This window comes from Rissa tridactyla, chromosome 1 (genome assembly GCF_028500815.1).
Source record: "Rissa tridactyla isolate bRisTri1 chromosome 1, bRisTri1.patW.cur.20221130, whole genome shotgun sequence".
Lineage (NCBI taxonomy): Eukaryota > Metazoa > Chordata > Aves > Charadriiformes > Laridae > Rissa > Rissa tridactyla.
In genome coordinates this window covers 194,383,325-194,401,935 of record NC_071466.1, presented here as the reverse complement: position 1 = coordinate 194,401,935, position 18,611 = coordinate 194,383,325, and the positions used below count along the sequence as shown (strand labels likewise).

The window sequence follows — 18,611 nt, the reverse complement described above, 5'->3', positions numbered from 1 at the left end:
CTACAATGCTTCAAGTGACGTCTGCAAATTATTACAGGTTTTAAGACCTCTAGACATCAAAATATTTCTAGAGGGTACTCCAAGCCTTAAAGGGTTATATCAAGTGAGGAAAACCAGTTCATCCCTAGAGGAAATGTGTGACTTGATTTTTTCAATCCAAAACCAGTGGAAAAATCCAGCTTCCCTAGAGTAACTGCCATCAGGACAGCAACGCTGCAAGATTGTCACAGTAAAAGTTTCTTTAAAAATGCTGGTTTTGGTGTCATTATTTAAGTGTCTTATGGTCAAACAGCTACTTCCCACTTGAATTTACTAGCTCTAGTTCGTGAGCTATTTATTTCAAATCTCTTTTGATATTTAAGTCTGAGTGAATTAAACAATTTGAGATGTGACCAGAGACAACATTACATCTGTGCCAGTTAGACTGTGATCTAAGCAGACAAGACAGGCCAATCCAAATCCAATTGACAGAGATCTCAAAAAATGGAAAACTAATATAAGTGTGAGAGAGAGAAGGCTACTCAGGTTTTGAGTGTTCACTGTTTTACCTAGTTCTCTAATCCCAAAAGCAGTTGTGAAGAATAAGGAGGAAATGAATGTGGAGGAAAGGAAAATTCACTCTCCCTTCTGAAGAAGATAATGTTAAAAAGAAAAGTTTAAATGAAAACTCTCCTTAAGACAGTCCATCACTTTTCGGGGCTGAGTTCTTGAAAGAGAGATCCCAGGCTGCAATGAGAAAGCTGAAGACTGGTTTTGGATTGAAAAAATCAAGTCCAAAACACTATCCATGACATTTGGGATAGTGGGAAAGGCACATTTGTTGTTGTTTTCAGTTGTAAAATAGTTCTTGCGTAGTTTATGCGTGACCTAAACCTTTGAAAACAAAATGACTGCCTGAGTCTGATATTTTTGGCAGGCACAATAATTTTTAAATAAAAATAACCAGCTCAAAACAGTGCTATTTTGTTTTATTCTGTCTTTAAAGCAATTAAGTAAAAAGATCGAGAGGACAAAATGAGTGGGAATTTTGAAACTATTTATCTGTTTTTCTATATCAGCTCATCTCAGAGTCACATTCTTTTTTGTGTGGATTCTTTTTTCTCAGTAGTAGACAGAAGTTCCCAAGAGTAGCAAAAAATGATCACCAGCACAATATGAGTTACGAAAATGCATTTTTATATTCTGCTTGTTGCAATAAGGCTAACAGGAAGGAAAAAAATAATGATTTAGTGTTTGTGCTGTTTTCTAAAAGCATGTTTTCAAGAGACAAGTTTTTCACTGCTATAGAGGGTACATTTTTCTAAACCCTTTTTGTGTAGTCTTTTTTTTTTCTTCTGGGACATTTGCTTCTATGCAAACATCCACTGAAAATATATTTAACAGTTATGAAAATTTTAGGTGTTGTCAGTGAGGTTCTTTATGGCAACAAACTCAGTGAAGTGACAGGTCCCCGGTACGTAGTGATCCTAGCCTTAGCGCAGGTTGACAGATATGACATCCTACTGGCTCACCTTTTTCACTTACTGTTATCTGGACCCCTAGGTCTTTTCTGTCATATATATGACATGCCTCAGCGAGGTTTAACATGACAGAACTATTTACTTTATCACTCCAGAGCACAATCTCTCCTGACAATGAAATCAGATGGTGCAATTTACTTAAATTTGAACCCATTCCATCTGTCAGAAGGCTGAGGTAAAGTATCCTGGCATCCATCAAAAGAGAGAAGATAAGTTATTTGCTCTTTCACATCAAATTTATACAACAGTATATTGATGTGCCTGGTTACTTATATCTCCACCATATCTGATTTTTATTGTTGTCTTCACAATAATTTAAGGAGTTCAAGCATTCTTTCCACCTTGCCTTGACAGATCACAAATATAAGTGATTTAAGGGGTGAGAGAATTGATTATGTCATGACCAGGTAGCAACTTATCACTTCTAGATTTACACATAGAGCAGAAAGTTGAACAAGTTAGCAAAAGGATGTTCATAGTATCCTAGAATGATTCTTAGAACGTTCATAGAATATTGTCTTTCTTTGTGTCATTTTACTACAATTTTCTCAGTTCTAGAAACACTGAGATAAAGTTTTGGAGGCTCTGGAGGAGGTACAGGGCAGATCGGCACTTAGTGTCTGGGTCATAAACTCAGGTGGGAAGCAGTAGCTGGTTTGTTACCCTGGAGCTGGAAGTTAAGAGAGTAACTAGAAGTTTTCAGATGCTTCTTTTTAAAGTGTGCTCTACGTGGGGAAGTTGTGACTGCATGGCAAAAATGCCATTTGGGAAATGTGTATTTAAATTTCTTTAATTTTGTTATTATTGTAATACAAGTGCATTAATAACAATGTTAGGCTAAGACTTTAGACTAAGTATGTGCTTAACATACTTAATGCAAGGCTTATTATTAATTACTGTGACTTAAATTTTATGTTTAAAAAAATGACAGTGCTTTTGGTTTTTAAAGACTTTTTTGTTGTTGTTGCATCCTTTATGCTATGTTTATATGAAAGTCTTGTTTACCTGCTGCTATTTGTCAATATGGGATGGGGGATCAAAAATCTATGCACACTTTAAGACGGGGGATTCCTAGGTGTTGCCTGTTCTGGCTTTTCTCACTGTAGTTTGCCTCCCACCTTTACTTTAGAACCATTTTCAGCCATATTGTGCCTCTAGGAGAATATCTGGAAGATTCAAGGAGTTGAAATTCAACAAGATCCGAGTAGGCCCGTCTATTGTGCCAATAGTACCAATTTTCTTGAGAAAAGATATTATATATCTTCGCGAATGATTTGGGAGAAATGTATGCTACCCTAGGTTCATATTGGGATCAGGTAGAAACTTAGGACTTGAATTTAAAATTCAGCTCAAAAGTTAAACTGTTTGTCCAGTTGTGGGCTGTTCTTTAACATATTCACAAGTGACTGTTTATCCTTGAAGGCAATGGGAAAGGGGAATGGAGAGTTAGCACACACGTTAACTGAAAGCTTTGAAAATGAAGATCACTGTTCAAAGAGGAATCAGAGTGAAGATATATCAATAATTATTAAATATTTAATATTACAGGCCAGATGGAATTGGAACGGTATCTGTTGAAGAGAAAGAAAGGTTCGAGGAGATTAAGGACAGGCTTTCCTCCCTATTAGAAAACCAAATAAGTCATTTCAGGTGAGTGTATAATTTATTCAAGTAATAATAAGGTTTTTCTGTAGAATTTTCTTACGGTTTTCAATTTTGGTCTTGAAAAAGTGGAATGAAAGTAAAATAGTCTACTGCAAAGAATTTTTGAATATATTAAATATGGATTAATCGATCTACATAAGTGATTGTGCTTAAAATTTATTTGTGTCATGTGAGTTGAATTTTTCTATGGTAGAAAAGATTGTGCAAGAATATAGGCCTGGTTTTTGTTGATGCTTTTAAACTGTAAGCTTCTATAACTCTAACTAAGAAAAATTCAAAGGTTAGAAACTCTTCCTTGAGAGCAATTAAATGTGTCATTCAAAGATGAACGCCTCCATCCTTCAGAGGACTCTAAGGTTTCCCTTAAAATCCTACTCCATCAAGGCAGACAAACAATGTGCTGCCAGGTGAGGAGCAATTATTATATCTTTCTCTGAAGAAATGTTAGAAATAAAAAAAAAATAGGTGGAATATCTGGATTTAAACAAGGGTACTGGCATAATATTGGTAGAAGGAGGAATCAATAAGCCCCTGGAATCTGAATTTATAAAGCATATAGAGTCATAATGTAGGACATCCTGATAGAGAATTGGCATTAGACTTTTAAAGAAAACCTAGACTCAAGTAATGTAGAAGGATCACCTGTATCATTAATTAACACAGAACAACCTTGGCTGTGAGATTGCTTTCTTAAGAAAACATGGTATTAAAACCACTCCGTATTTCAATCCATCATCATTGTTGTGATAACTGTAAAATGCCGAACATTTTGAAAAATACATTCAGCAGTAAAGACTGATGCAAAGCATGCACTGAGTTTCTCTGCTTTGGCCTTACTGTCCCTGAGTGCCATTCGTTCCTTGTCCCACCATCTCCCAAGCTGGCTTCCTGCTTCCACTGTTCTTTCTACTGTCAGTATGAGCATCTGTGCCATTTACATGTGCCTTGGAATATTTTGGAGACTTTCATGTCCTTGTTTGGATAGGTTTTATCATTTTTAAATGCCAGATTCTCTACAATAACCTCTGTCTTTCTCATGGAATCACACAGAGGGGGTTTTTTGTTTGTTTTTTTGACCACTTTTTTGTTTTAGTGTGGCATGCGTGTGACATGGGCTCCTACTTTTTTTAATTTTCCCTCAGGCTGCTTGTAGATTTCTTGCTGTTTTGATTGCTCCTTTAAGGTTTTGGCTTTTGGTTTTCAAGTTCTTTGTTTTATCATACTTTCCATTCTTGAAATTGAATACATATGTCCTGAATGTACATCTACTGAACTTTTTTGGCCTGTTCTCTTTTGCTACATTATTAAATTTTATTGTTTTACGATCGCTACTACAGAGCACCTCCACTGCTCTGCACCTCTAAAACCGTGTCCTGTTCATGTTTGAGACCAAATTCAGAATAGCATCTTTTCTTGTGGGTCCTAAATTTACTGTCCAAGGAAGCAATTCAAAACTGTGTCTCAAAATATTTTCATTATATCTCATCCTAATGAGACATCAATCAAGTGGACATGTGTAGTTGAAATCTCTTACTATTACTATTTGTCATCATTTTTTAACTCCTCTAATCTCACTTAACATTTCCTAATCACTCTCATCATTCTAATTAGGGGGTCAGTGGTACAGACTTTCAAGGATCAACAGCACTATTTTTTTTTTCTGTAATATGTTGGAACTTTTCTAAGCTTTGCCCACACTCCATGGCTTAGCATTGTGTACACTGGTCAGCTGTCGCTGTGGACAGTGTAACTGAAGAACGTATTTCTCTTCCTGCCTTTTCAGAGATGCACTGAACATTTGCTATGTATGTCCACCGAGGTCACGCCCATCTGAAAAAGATGCTCTCCCATGGCTGTCAGCTAACCCACAGCTTCCAGTTTTAATCCACCCCTATGGCCTTTTTAATTTTAATTTTCATTGTTATCAGCCTGGATCCATTGTGATTAAGATGCATTCTGGCGATCCCATTCCGGTGGCTCTTGTCTAATATATTTCCCAATTCTTAAGGTACTTAAACTTTTCCTCTCTGTCATCTTACCTACCCACTGAGACTCCAGATGTCTGTCTGCCATCAAATGTGGAAGAGCAAATATTTCAGAGAAAGCTGACGTGAGGGTCTTGGACTTAACCTCTTGCCTGGCTGCGTGAATTTAATCTCTGGAGTGTTCCTCCTATACTTCTCCTATACTCTTATATTGTTCCTCCTCTACTTCTTGGATTCTGTATATCATTGGTACTAATGTAGACCACGAGTGCTGCTCCTTCTCTGTTCTCCCTTAGGTAACTTATATAAACGTCTCCTGAAGTCCACTACCTTTGTACCCAGTAAGCGGCCTACTGCTTGGTTCTCTTGAATGCCACAGACCCAATTGTCCATATCTCTAATAATTGGATTGAACACTCTCACCATCTATGTCTTAGTCCTTAAAGATCCCCTCAAACGTGGGAGCATCCTTGGCGCAGCTGAACAGTGAAGTGGGCTGCCATGGGGGTTTTATCCAAAAGATTGAACTTTTCCTTGGCAGCAAGATGCTGCTTCCCTGCTCCTCAGCAGCACAGGGGCGGGACTGCTGAGTGTCCGTTTAGGTCTCTACTGTAACATTTCCTTTTCTTTAACTGCTTATCTCAAGAAAACAATCATTCTCTGCCAATAGCTCTTTGTACCAATTGCACAGGTAAGCTTGCTGCCCATGTTGTACTCATACCTATTGCCTCTGCAATAAACTCAGTAATCCCTGTTCTACTGTAGGACTTCTGTCTGCATCATGAACTTAAAACTGGTTGGTTTTGGAAGCTTTTTATGTTATTTACATTGCAGAACATACCTGGAAGGAAGTCTTTGATTTGAAATATTAAGTATTTAAAAAATGAGTGACATTTATTCAAAAACTACCATTAGAAGTTGATAGAAATGAACAGTGGGAAAGACAAGTCAAGGATTGTGGAAATATACTGCAAAGGGAGGAAGAGACAGAACACCTAAACACGTGCTCTGTTTTAAGATGACTTAATGCCTAAGTCATTAAATCTGCTTTGCTAATTTGTTAACCTGTCCCCAAAAATTTTTAGCACTACAGTAAGAAAGAAACAGAATGAAGCAAAGCAAATGCTGGAATTCTCACTGTGGGAAATCCTTTTTTGACCTCATTTACAGGGCTTTATTTTGGCTGACCAAAACGTATATCAAAAATTCACTGGTCTGAATCCTTTTCTCATTAGAAAAGATTTTACTATTGGAAAACATTAGAATATGAGGCTACCGTTCTCAGTGAGTAATAATAAGAAAAAAATAATCTCAGAAAATTAAAAAATCCTTTTTCCGATTGGGGATATCCCGGAAGATTTTATAGACAGGATTAAGAGAGGTTACAGTTGCCTGAGCATTATAGTCTCATAGGGCTGTTATATTGGATCACTCAGTAGACGAAAATGAAAAACAAAGCTATGAATGGGATCACTTTTTAATTTACATAATTTTAGAAGTATCAAAACAGAAGTGGGCATGGTTTCAGTTGTAACTGATAAAATTAAGATAACATAAAATGCTTTTCCAAGCTCTTTATAATATAATAGGAAAATTTATGGAATATCTGCAGGCATTTTTATTCCCATATATCTCTAGAAACTTAAATATCTGTCATTTTATCCTTATCTTAATCTGATATTAAAACAAGATATAATATAGACACTGCTACGTCACAGCTCCAGTAGCTGTCATGGCTACATGACAGATTGTACCTCTTTCCCAGAAGGTGGCAATTAGGCTCATCAGAGACCATTAAACATCCTTCATAGTTGAGAAAGTGGAAGTGATGCTTTTTGCCTTTCATATTTTTTCTCTGTTTAGGTCTGAGCTGCTGGTGGGCTTCTGCTGCTGTACTGTGTATATGCTCCATGGTAGACTACTGAAGAGGCCCTCCTGCTTTCATTAGTACTCTGCATATGGGAGTCTTCTGCTAACATAATTTAATGCCAATTGTGTACACTTACATCTCAAAGTAAATTCTTAACTTAGGTATAATAATTCTGATAACTTTCTTTTACTCTTTTTTCTTTTTTTTTTTTTTTTTTTGACTTTTTAAGATACTGTTTCCCTTTTGGACGTCCTGAAGGAGCATTAAAAGCCACACTTTCGTTACTTGAAAGGGTAAGTTTGAGAAAATATTTTAAATTCTGCTTGAGTACTAAGGCTGCATTTTTCTTTTGCCTTCAGGCTGCTGAAAGCAGACTTAGGTCTTTGCAGGTATTAATTTACTGCCGGTTTTATTTGTTCACTGGGAGTTTTTTCCCTCAGTGTTTTCCGCAGAGGCAAACAGCTGTTTTCTGTAGGACTTATTTATTGGACTTTCACTTCAAGCCGCTGGAGTGACTCTCTGTTTCTTTATAATTTAATGATTACCCAGCATTACCTCTAAAGTAGTACAAGTCTACCCTGCAGCCCCCCTTTCCTGCTTTCTATGGCTTTTGTGCTGATGATGTTGTCTATACTGATACATAACATTAAAAAGCTTCTGTATAATCCAGATAGTCTTCCATAAATGCATAATCTAATCAATTTAAGAAGAAAAAGCTATATGCAGCAAAACTGTCATGGACAGCTATTAATATAAGCTCCTGCCCATCAAATTCTCTTGTATTTACTGGAAAAGAGAAGATCTTATAATGGCAAAAGCATCTCAGACTTCTCTGAGGAAAGGAAACTTTAAATTCCATCAGAGATTCCAGAGGAATTGTATCAGCAGGACTCCAATGAAGGTATGAATTAAAAAAAAAAAATCTTAGATCCCAGTCTGTGTAGCTCTGCCAACGTCTGAGAGATTGGGTCCTGGGGACCATCAGCCATTCTGCACTGCAAAACACTCCATGGATGGAGATCCTGTCTTTGAAATGCTCGGCCATGTTCAAAAACACGTAGAGAGCCTGGGTACATATGTTTTCTTTCACTTACTCAGTGATTATAGCACTGGGTAGATTCCTTTGTGTTATATGAAACAGCCATTTGCTCTCACTGTTCCTGCTGTTACAAATGGCAATGGCAATCTCTGTCTAGTGCTAAAGCACCACCGTTGTCAGTCTTGGCTGGGAATAAATGTACATGTCTATACCTGTGAATGCACAATGGCTTACAAACGTTTTAATTTACCTGTCTTTGAAAATTTTGAAAAAAAATCAAATCCAGAAGAAAAGTTTTTGACTACGGTATTTTCACTTGTTGGTAACCCAGAAGTTTTTCATTAAAAAGAAGCAAGTTAACAAAGGTGGGTATGTCATATGTGTGTGTGAGTAATGAAAGAAGTCTGCTTTGCAAGTGTCTTCCTAATAGCTTCTCTGGTGCTGAACCTGTTTCTTTTCTACTGTATCCTTCCACAGACCATACCTCTTTCCCTCCCTTTAACAGTAATTTTTAGGTATGTCGTATAAAGGTGTAGCTTGTCTGGGGATCCATTGGAGAAGCAATTTTAAAAGGCTGAGTTATCTGAAATTTCATTATTTACATTAAAATGTAGTAGAAACATATTGAATTTTGTTTGCATCTACCTGTTGAAAGTTAAGGGAGTATAGAATGAAAGTAAAAATGCAAGTGAATTGTTAACAATATTTATTCAATTTTTTTGGATGACCAATGTCAATATTAGTAACGCAGAGTATGTAATGTGGCATTCATATAAAGAGGTATATATTCTCAGTTTACTTCACTTGCAACAGGTGATCCATTTTATCAAAGTCCTATATTTTAAAAATCAATAGGCTGTAAAAACTGGCAGGTTTTAGGAAAGCTTTGAATGATTTGTTTTTCTACTTGCCCATAGTAAAATACTCCGCCAGAAGTTCAGTATTTCCTTTGCCTACTATAGATGACTGTTTTTCACAGCAAGGACATGCTGAATTTGCATAACTTTATGGAGGAAGAAAAGCAAGTGGGTATTAGCTAGCTCTGATGGTGCTGTTCACAGTTTCCCCTTTACGCTATTGAGGAGTCAATGGTTATGAAACGGTGGAAGCTTTTCCACAGGTGAGAACCAAGCAGATTTCCACATTCACATCTCTAGTGGGCACCATGATCCAGCCCATCCATGAAATACTTTTGTTGTACTGGTCTTGGCGTCACCCAAATGAAGACTGACTGGCATGCTGCAAGATGCCAAACGGTAGGGGTATTGTATGTAAATACCATATAGGCTGTCAAATCAGGGTTGAATAGGAACCTTCAACGACAAATACCTAGTTCCAGCTGAAATAGTTCCTTTTTGATTTCAGCCTTTAGTCATTATCAGATCGGTAGTAACTGTAGAATACTTTTATCCTTTTCCCTTGGGTTTTGGGTAATGAGTGTAACCAAGCGGTGTAATTGTCTCTGGCACAGGTTTTAATGAAGGATATTGCCACTCCCATACCAGCAGAAGAGGTGAAGAAAGTGGTTAGAAAATGTCTGGAGAAGGCTGCCTTGATCAATTACACTCGACTTACAGAATATGCCAAAATAGAAGGTTAGTACAGCAATCAACTGCCAAAGTGGCTGTAAAAGCCAACAATGCCTTTTAACTGAATATTCTGTGAGCAGCCTTTTCCCTCTCCTGAACAAACCCCTTCCACAGCAAGGGGAAATGTCTCATTAAAATCTCAGCTGGTGAACTATGGAGCTTTTTCCTATTCATTGCTTTAATATGCCTCCTGGGACCCTGTTTGAATGGAAGACTAGGACTTCTTAATTTAAGTTGCCTTTTGTTCTTACTTTTGAGTTCTCCATAAATCTAAAAGATTGTTTATGGGTTATTTTTTATTTCTCTAACTATTTCTAGTAATTAAACTACTGACAGGAAATTTTTTCCTTATCAGCAGTAACAGTACCTTGAAACTTGAAAAGTCTGGGTATAGATGCATTTATGATCTATTTATAAGACAGGCAGACAGATAAATCTTATTTATTTTTTCTATTGTGTTGTCAGATATATAATAATAACTTGATCATTAAAACCTTAATTACATCCTGATTTCCTGAGTGAATTAATGGGAAAAAATGTGAGATCTGATGGTAATCAGCAGGTTTTTCTGGAATTTATGTATATTCTAGAATGTATATCATGAAATTAATGAAGATTTTGATTTAAAAAAAATTGCTAGCATACACAATATCATTTTAATATTTGTAAACCTTAGGTAAAACAAAAAGGAAGTCATAATAGTCAGTTGCCTTTTCAAGACAGATCTATTATTCCCCATAAAGTGCAGAAGGCTTGAGATATACCTGTACAGATATATTCAGGAGTAGAAAACAGTGTTTGCACATCTATGCGACTGCTTTTTTGGAAGTAAAAGTCAATTAGCAGGAAAATACGTGACAGATAAATTCTGCTTTAAAAAAAGCAGACTTTTATGCATCGTATGTTTTTTTTCATAGCAGCTATTTCTAGCAATGATCTAGAAGAAATAGAGTTATCATAGCAGCAAAATGAAGAAGCCTCATATGTTTAGCAATATTATCAAGCGAACTTTTTTCCTTTTTCCATTTCTGCTCAAATTCTCTGAAAAACATCAGTTAACTAATCTCACAAGTGATTAACAAAAAACCCATCTCATCACTATAGCAACCTGTATTATATCATGGGAGTAACAACGTGAAACCATCTTAGTAACCAGTTTATCATAATTAATTATGATATCATGTAGTGTTAAAGAAAGGATGAATATTAAATCTATTCTAGAAAAAGACTGTTTTCCTTAGTTTTCATCTATCTGTTTTCATAAAAGGGATTTTTTTAATGTTCAGTATTTCAGTTTTGTAGCAAACCGGTTGAAATAACGGGTATGGAAACAGAACCATTTTTAAAAGATGACAAAAGCATGCAAAAGATACCTAAACTCACTGACACTAAAATGGATTGCAAAAGTTTTTTACAGTGAAGTAAATACATCTTTGCCCAGGATTTTTAACTACATCCTAGAGAATTGTGGCAGGTCCACTGTGAGTAGCAAATTTTGCGCTTCAAAATATGCGCAATGTTAACACTGCAGAAAGCTGGAACGGCACATAAAACTGTTGTCCATCCCGTGGCATATTTTGACTTGCAAATTTATTTTTGGTTTTATTGTCTTTTGGTTGAAACACAACTAGGTTTCTGTAAGTAGTTTTACACTCATCTAACTGTAAACCCAAAGCACAACAGATAATTGCATATATGTCTAGTACCTCAACGAGAAGTAGGTTGAGTACTTTTCTGAGAATAAAGTAGAGTACTATTTGAAAGTGAAGGGCCCCAGCGTTATAACATCAGAAAATTAAACTCATTGGTTTTCAGCAGCAATGAGACCTGTTTTTGTCTCTTTCTATACTCATGTCATTACAAATATCCTACATTTTTACCAGTATAAATTTAATAATTCTCGGCAATAGGTTCCATTATTATTCTTCTTTAGGTTTATGGGAGCATTATTATATCCGTGCACTGAAATTACCTTCTTCTCTTGAAAGTAATGCGTGTTAGTTTACATTAATTGCTTACTCCTCAAATTCCATACAGAAAGCATATAGTCATTATCGTTATAACTTTACCAATGTCCTCAAATGTAGCTGTCATACATTGTTGGGATTCTTTTTCTATTCTTTAAATATTTCTTCATTGAACAATATCATATCGGTCAGTCAAAATACAATTGTTGCATGATAATATTGGCTATAGTCCAATAGTAACTACCTAAAAAGTAGAGATGTAAAGAGGGCTCTAACAAAAATAATATTCTTATATTCTTCTACTACTAGTTATGTTTCTAAATTCCCAGGCACGATATGGATGCAAACTCAGCCAGTGAGCCTGAAATAGAGACAATATAGAACTAGTAAATAAAAATATACCACCTAAACACATACACCATTTCTCCCTCAGCTGACAGACCCCATCACTTGGGTGAGATGACTGTCAGGGCTGTCACTTCTATACCGAAGACTTTAGGAAGATTTTAACTCCTTATTTGGTATTTATTCTACTCTAATGAAACGAAAATAGTTATATTTCTGTAATGATGTTTTTCTTCTCTCTCTCTTTTTTGCTTGTTTTATATTTAGCAACAGCAGAAAAGGACTCAGGTGAATACTATTTGTGTGCATGTCTGCATGTACTACAGATTTAGTGTGTTGTGTCTCTTATTTTATTATTTTTGTTGATTTCAACAATATCAAGATATTGACCAGAACATGTGTGAACATAAAAATTAATTTTGATGTAGTATAGTGCATACGTTCTTCATTTACGCTGATGCTTAACTATGATGTGCGTATTTATTAGCAATTTAGATAATGTCATATTTTGGAATATGATGCAATTGTAGTTTCTGTGAAAGAGGTGTAACTGAGTAATGCAGAAATTTTGGCTGTTAAATTCAAAATCAGCTTGTGTATTTAGAGAAATGTGATTTCATAGTCATCAGGAAAAATGATATCCATTTTTTAATAGGACTGCTGCATTTATTGATGAAAGTCTTGATAGGACAATTAATTTCATAAAGCTAGTTTCACATTTCTCTGATATGGCTTTGTTTAGTGGTATGTTTATTTTTCTAGTTACAGGATGGTAGGTCTTTCTGTTCCTGATTTCGTGAAATTGCTATGTTGTATATTCTCCAGTAGTGCAGAGAGGTTTCTTGAGTGCATATATCCAAATATTTAACAGAGTGATCATGAAAAGAGCATAGCTGAAGTAGTATTTTTGGCTGAGTAGCACTGGCTGCATAGAGGTATGAGGGATTGTGCATATATATGCTATGAAATAGATGCATGCGCTACTTTGTCTTCCCTTTTTTAAAGACGTACACACAGTGGAAGCCTGATCATGATGCTTTGTGGGGTTTTCACAAATAGCAACCACAGTTATGGGAAGGGACATTGTTTTCTCAGGATGGAATTGTTTTCTGTCTGGAAAGACTGGGGTGATGACTTTAAAGGTTGCATGAAAATAAATGGAACTCCTTGCCAATGAGGGGCTTGAAGGGAGAAAGATTGTTCATTTTTGGAGGAACAGCTTCTTTAGCCAGTAAACAAGGAAAAAATACCAGCAAATTATAAAAACTACTTTTTTTAAAGTCAGTGTTCCTAACTGAAGATTCAAAAAATTCCATTGGTTCCCAAAACTTCCAGTGGTTTTCGTTTGAAAGCTTTAAATGCTCTCGAAATAGAAGAGCTCTTTCTGGAGTTGTTAAAGAAGAGAGCAGACGAAGCAGTGGTGATACGGGCATTCGTGCCACAGCCAGTTACACTGAGATGATACGAGCTCACATTGATCAGGCGATTCAGAGCGCTTCGGGGCTCCTTCAGCAAGTTCTCTGTGAAACAACCCATCTCACACCATGGAATACAAATCCACCCTAAGAAAGTTTCCCTATTCGGTAAAATACCTAAATCTGGATAACACAAATATTCAATTTAGTATTTTTACACCTTTAGGCATTGAAGAAAATATCTCTTCAAGTTAGAAATTTAGAAAAATATTGAAATTCATTTGTGAAATGAGAAAACTAATTTTACAGTTTGTGTCCTTTGACCTTTTGCATCACCTCAAGTATAAATCTTCACTGTGCCACACGCATTTGCTATTCTTATTTTTTCTCAGGCTCATTGTGTCAGAAATCTAGACCATTAAGCACAGATGACATACAGTTACAAGCACAGGAAAGAAAGAAAAAAAAAAAGACTGTACCTGATTTCAGCCATTTTACATTAGGTTTATGCACACTTTTGAAATAAACTATTGCCGTGTTCTTAAGATAGGATAGCAAAGCTGTCCCTTAAGTGACCTGGCAAATAGCTACATTAGAGAATGGATGAGAGGAAAACCTATCATACAGTGAGTAAATGGAAATTCACTGTGCAAGTTAGGTGAAGCTACAGGTTTATAGGCTGTGTTTTTAATTTAATTGCTTAATTAAATTCTGCTTCTGACTAAAAATAATAAGATAACTCTGAAAAATTACTTGCATTGAAAGGAGTAAATAGACTGTGTTGCACCAGAATTTTGTGTCCCGTTGAACCCATTTCTCTCAAGCAAAAGATGAAGCAGCTGAAAGGAATCCCAATAAAATTATATTTTAGCTTGGCTAACCCGGCTAACAGGGCCAAATCCTGCTCCTGTTGGTGTCATTACCTAAACTCCTACAGTTTTCATCATGAACTTGACGTACAGTATGCTTAGCCCTAATACCATATATTGCATTGTCGTGGAAAATAAGGAAAAACTGTTTCTTGATAACTATTATTTAGCCTTTAACTTGTGCACTAGATAGTGTATAGAGATTCTTGAATTGCAGGAGTGTCCTTGTTGGGTAATACAGAGGTGAACATGCAAATTCTTTTTGTTGCGAGAATCCTTTTTCAGCAGCGTGGTTGCCAGGTTCCCAGGTCTATTCCCCAAGTGCTCTCATTTTCACAGTCTCAATTGAACAAGACTCGGAATGCTTTCCCAGAAGACGGTGGTTACTTTCTTAATGGCAGACACAGTGGTATAAGCAGCACTTGCATCAACAGGATTTGTTTGCAGTCAGGATGACATTTTATTTAGCACTCCCATGTCGTTGCACTATTATGAATATAGAACAGCTTTTTTCAATAAAAATTACATTTGCAATGACAATTACACGGGGTTCAGAGTGTCATTCCTTACGACATGTGCAGCTGAAATTCTCACGCAGTAGCTAATCTGTTCAGTCAGTATAATTGGCATTATGAGGAAAACAGCAGCAAACCTACTATTATAATTTTGAACTATGTCTAAGAACTCTCATATAATGCCCTTGTAGTTTGCAGCAAGGCTTTATGATTTCTCAAGGAGATGATCACAGCATCAATACGTGAAGATCTCTTTTTAAGTGTAAACCGTTTTAATTTCAGCACATGCTGCCTTTGAGACTTCATTACCTGAAAGTACTTTTTAGATCATTTTGTGTATGCCATATTTTCTTGTCTTATTCAGTATTTAACTTGAGTTAACTCTTCCTATAGATAATGTTGAATATAACTGGACCTGCTAGATGGTGAGGCCAGAGACAAATAGCATCCTTCAGATGCATTTTGTATAGCTTCCAATGAATAGCTTATAGAAATTTGCATGCCTCCCTCACCTGTTTTCTATCCTTCAAAAATAGATGGCCTTCCTTATACAGAATTCATATTTCTTACTGCTGTTTTATACACATCCATTAACAGTTTATTTATTCCATCTCAGAAATGAATGGTTTTCCCCATTTAAATGTATTTGAAATCTGAATGGCTGAGAAGTAATGGACTCTGCTAGTGCTGCTGTCACTGCCTAAGAGAAGTGATAGAAACTTATGTGTAATTACGTTTTTCAACGCAAGAGCACTACCTTGCTATGGAGAAATAAAGGGACTGGGTTAGGGATTAAAGTAGTAAATGGCTATGAAGCGAACAGGACAGTATGTGTCATTGTCCATAAATACTCATTTCTGAGGCAATAGACAGATTGTAAAGATTTGAATTATTAGGTAGTTGTCTTTTAACTGATTATTTTTAAAAGTCTGTAGTAACTGAATATACTGGACTGCTCCTGCCAATCAGTTTTAATAGGAATGAGAATAAATTTGATCAAAATCAGAGCAAATAGTTAGTGTGTAGTGTGCAGTTGCTCAAAGACAAATCACAGTAGTCATACCAATATTTCTCTTTATCAGACAGACTGCCAAAGGCTGAATAACTGTTAACTCCATACAACAGAAGGTCAGGAGCAACTCAACACTTTGCTGTTTTTTAAAGGACATCAATCGTTAACATACTCATTACGTGCAAGTTTCTAAAGGAAGGGTAGTATGTAAATGCCCTCAAGGCTCAGAAGGATCTATCTGACTTAAAAAGAAGAACACTACAAACATTATTGAAATTGAGAAGGCAAGTGGAGAGAGTCATTGTACCTGGAGAGGACTTGATTAAAGCTCTCCATGCATGTTCATTTCACTGAACAAACCAAAACGAATGAGTTGCACAGCAGCATAGCACCTTCTTGGTCTCTGTTTGTTGTGCAACTAAATGGAAAGAGTAGGATATGGTCAAACATCCCTGATTTCAATTTTGGAGCAGAGGTCTGGAAAAGAACCCCTGGATTGTTAGGTCCACGTCCTGATACCTCCTTCATAAAGATACCCACATCCTCTCTTAACAGCTGGGATGAGTCTTTGTCACTGCTCTTCCCGTTTTCCACCCCTTGCTTTGCCCATGCGAAGGCCGTTTCAATTCCTGTTTGCTGTATAGGTGAAGGAATTAGCTTACAGTCAAATTATTTCCTAGTATTTAGCATGCTAACCTTGTCTTCTATCCCTAATGAAGGAGGGATAGTTCCCTCTTTCATTAGCATCTCATCATCTCCAATTCCATCTCACCCTCAGAACTGTGCAGTGCAGTCATTTCCATGAGATGCCTTACACAGTACTAGTAATGCTATTATACTAGAAATGCTTAATCTAATATCTTCAAGGAACACTTGTGTTTTTGTGTCTATATCATGCTTGTGGCACACAGCCATTCAGTGAAAAGTTAATTCAACCCAGTTTACAGAGTTTTGATCATTTCCAGCTGACGACTTCCCAGTTTATAGCAAATGTTTGTGGTGGTTCATGTGTCAAAATGTATTGTCTTCCCTTTCAAAGTATTAAATTTTGTTTCTCTCTCTCATTCTTTGGAATTATCCAATTCGTGTTACTGTGTTTTGACCCTGCTTCTATTGCCAGTGTTTTAAAACATTGTCATCAGTGCACTCCTAATATTTTTTCTGAAGTCACTGGTGAAAATATTAAGGAAGCTCAGGCCTAAGACAGATTTCAAGGATTCCTCAAGAAACCTTTCCTTGCTCTTTCTTAATGCTACCCTTTGCCTTTCTCTAGGGGCAGCTTCTTTACCCAACACACAGTTTCTTGTTTAATCCTCATTTTCTTCAGCTTAATGGTAGTTTTCCCATGAGGCACAGTATCAAATGCTTTAGTAAAGTCAGGATAGATGAGATCCACTGAATTTCTTTTCTAAGGAAATATCCTATCAAGAAAAGCTACTGCACAAGTCTAGTGTGACTTACTTTTGCAAATCTTTATTATGTTTTATTCTGTTGTCTGTGAATTCTATGTCCTCAATTAGTCATTTCTTCAAAATTTATTTTAAAGTTAATAATTGTCAACATTACTTTTCCCACCTCCTTACCAGCCGGCATTAGATTTGCCGTTCTCATCTTTCAGTAACACCCTAAAATTTAGACTCTTAAAATTATTAGATTTTTTTTAAAAATCACTTGTTACTAAGTCTGCACTTTGAAGTGCCAGTGTTCTCTCAGTCTAGTATGTCAGTTATTCAGGTCCCTTCATTTGTGGAGCTCTTCAGTTTGCCGTGCCTTTTACCTCTGAGTTTTATTCCACTGGAACAGAAAGTGCTGAGAACATTAGTTCTTTCCCCTTTTTGAAAAGAAATTAGAAGTGGGGGGAAGGAAGAAAATACCAACCGCGTGTATATGTATTGCCAAAACCAGAATACAAAGAATTATAAACTGTGCCATTGATCAGTAATTAAAAATTGAGAATTCTTTTTACCTCTGCCTTTTTTTTCTGCTTTTACTGCTTCAAATTTGTTGTTTCATTTTTTTTCCAGCTTCACATGAGCCAAAAGATATCCTCTTTAAAAAAAAAAAAAACTTTGATTGTCCCATGAAGGTAATTCCATTGAGCACCATGATACATTTTTAAAAACTGAAAACATTGTAGAGTGACCCAGTTTATAAAATGATAGATTAGGAGATGTGAACTTTTAACTTTCTACAAATCTCATAACCTCTCTGTACATAGGTGATAATGGTGATTTTTATTTTTTTTTGTCCCTAGAATTTAAAATCCTATTGAATTCTTAGAAAGCAATTATAGAAAAACTGGTTTCAACTTCATAATTAAAGCTAAATTCCATTATTTATATAAGGCCAGAATTTTATTTTTTTAATCAGAAAATATAGGATGTCCTCCCAGATGTCCACTCCTTACTCTTTCATGCAGAATTACTTCTGTGAGAATTTGCAAGAAAATCCACCAGTCAAATCTAATTTGTCTGTGGGTGGATTATCCCAGTTGCAGATTAACTCTGGAGCGTCAGTTCAGGTCTAGCAACATATATTAGCTCCAGTTTATTGATGTTTGTCCTGCTTTTAAGACAAGTCTAAAAGCAAACTTTCCGGTTTCGCACGTCAAAAAGTTTGAATTAATGGGTCCTACTGGGACAGAGTTGGCTCTATGCAGTTGAAATGATGATGTATCCATATTATCAAATTATATCATGGCCTGTTTTACTGCGGGGCTTCCTTGCATCGAGTTCACTCCCAGGCTCCAATTTGGAGTGAGTAAGTCGGGTTCCTTGGCAAGTGAGCTGGTATAGCATAGTAGCTCATTTAGGTTCTGTG

The 18,611-nt window shown here is 36.2% G+C and overlaps 1 protein-coding gene across 6 annotated transcripts in view; it reads left to right on the top strand.

Annotated features, from left to right (window-relative positions):
• The window catches only part of CADPS2 (calcium dependent secretion activator 2), a 321,875-nt gene that overhangs the window by 228,479 nt on the left and 74,785 nt on the right, over window positions 1-18,611 (top strand). For all 6 annotated transcript variants that reach the window (XR_008466879.1, XM_054204611.1, XM_054204601.1 and 3 more), the window contains exons 14-16: window positions 3,069-3,170; window positions 7,270-7,333; window positions 9,551-9,674. Coding sequence is in view for 5 of the 6 variants with exons in the window: in XM_054204611.1 (XP_054060586.1) it covers window positions 3,069-3,170; window positions 7,270-7,333; window positions 9,551-9,674 (290 nt within the window). In the remaining variant the exon portion in view is untranslated. The remainder of the gene's footprint in view (window positions 1-3,068; window positions 3,171-7,269; window positions 7,334-9,550; window positions 9,675-18,611) is intronic.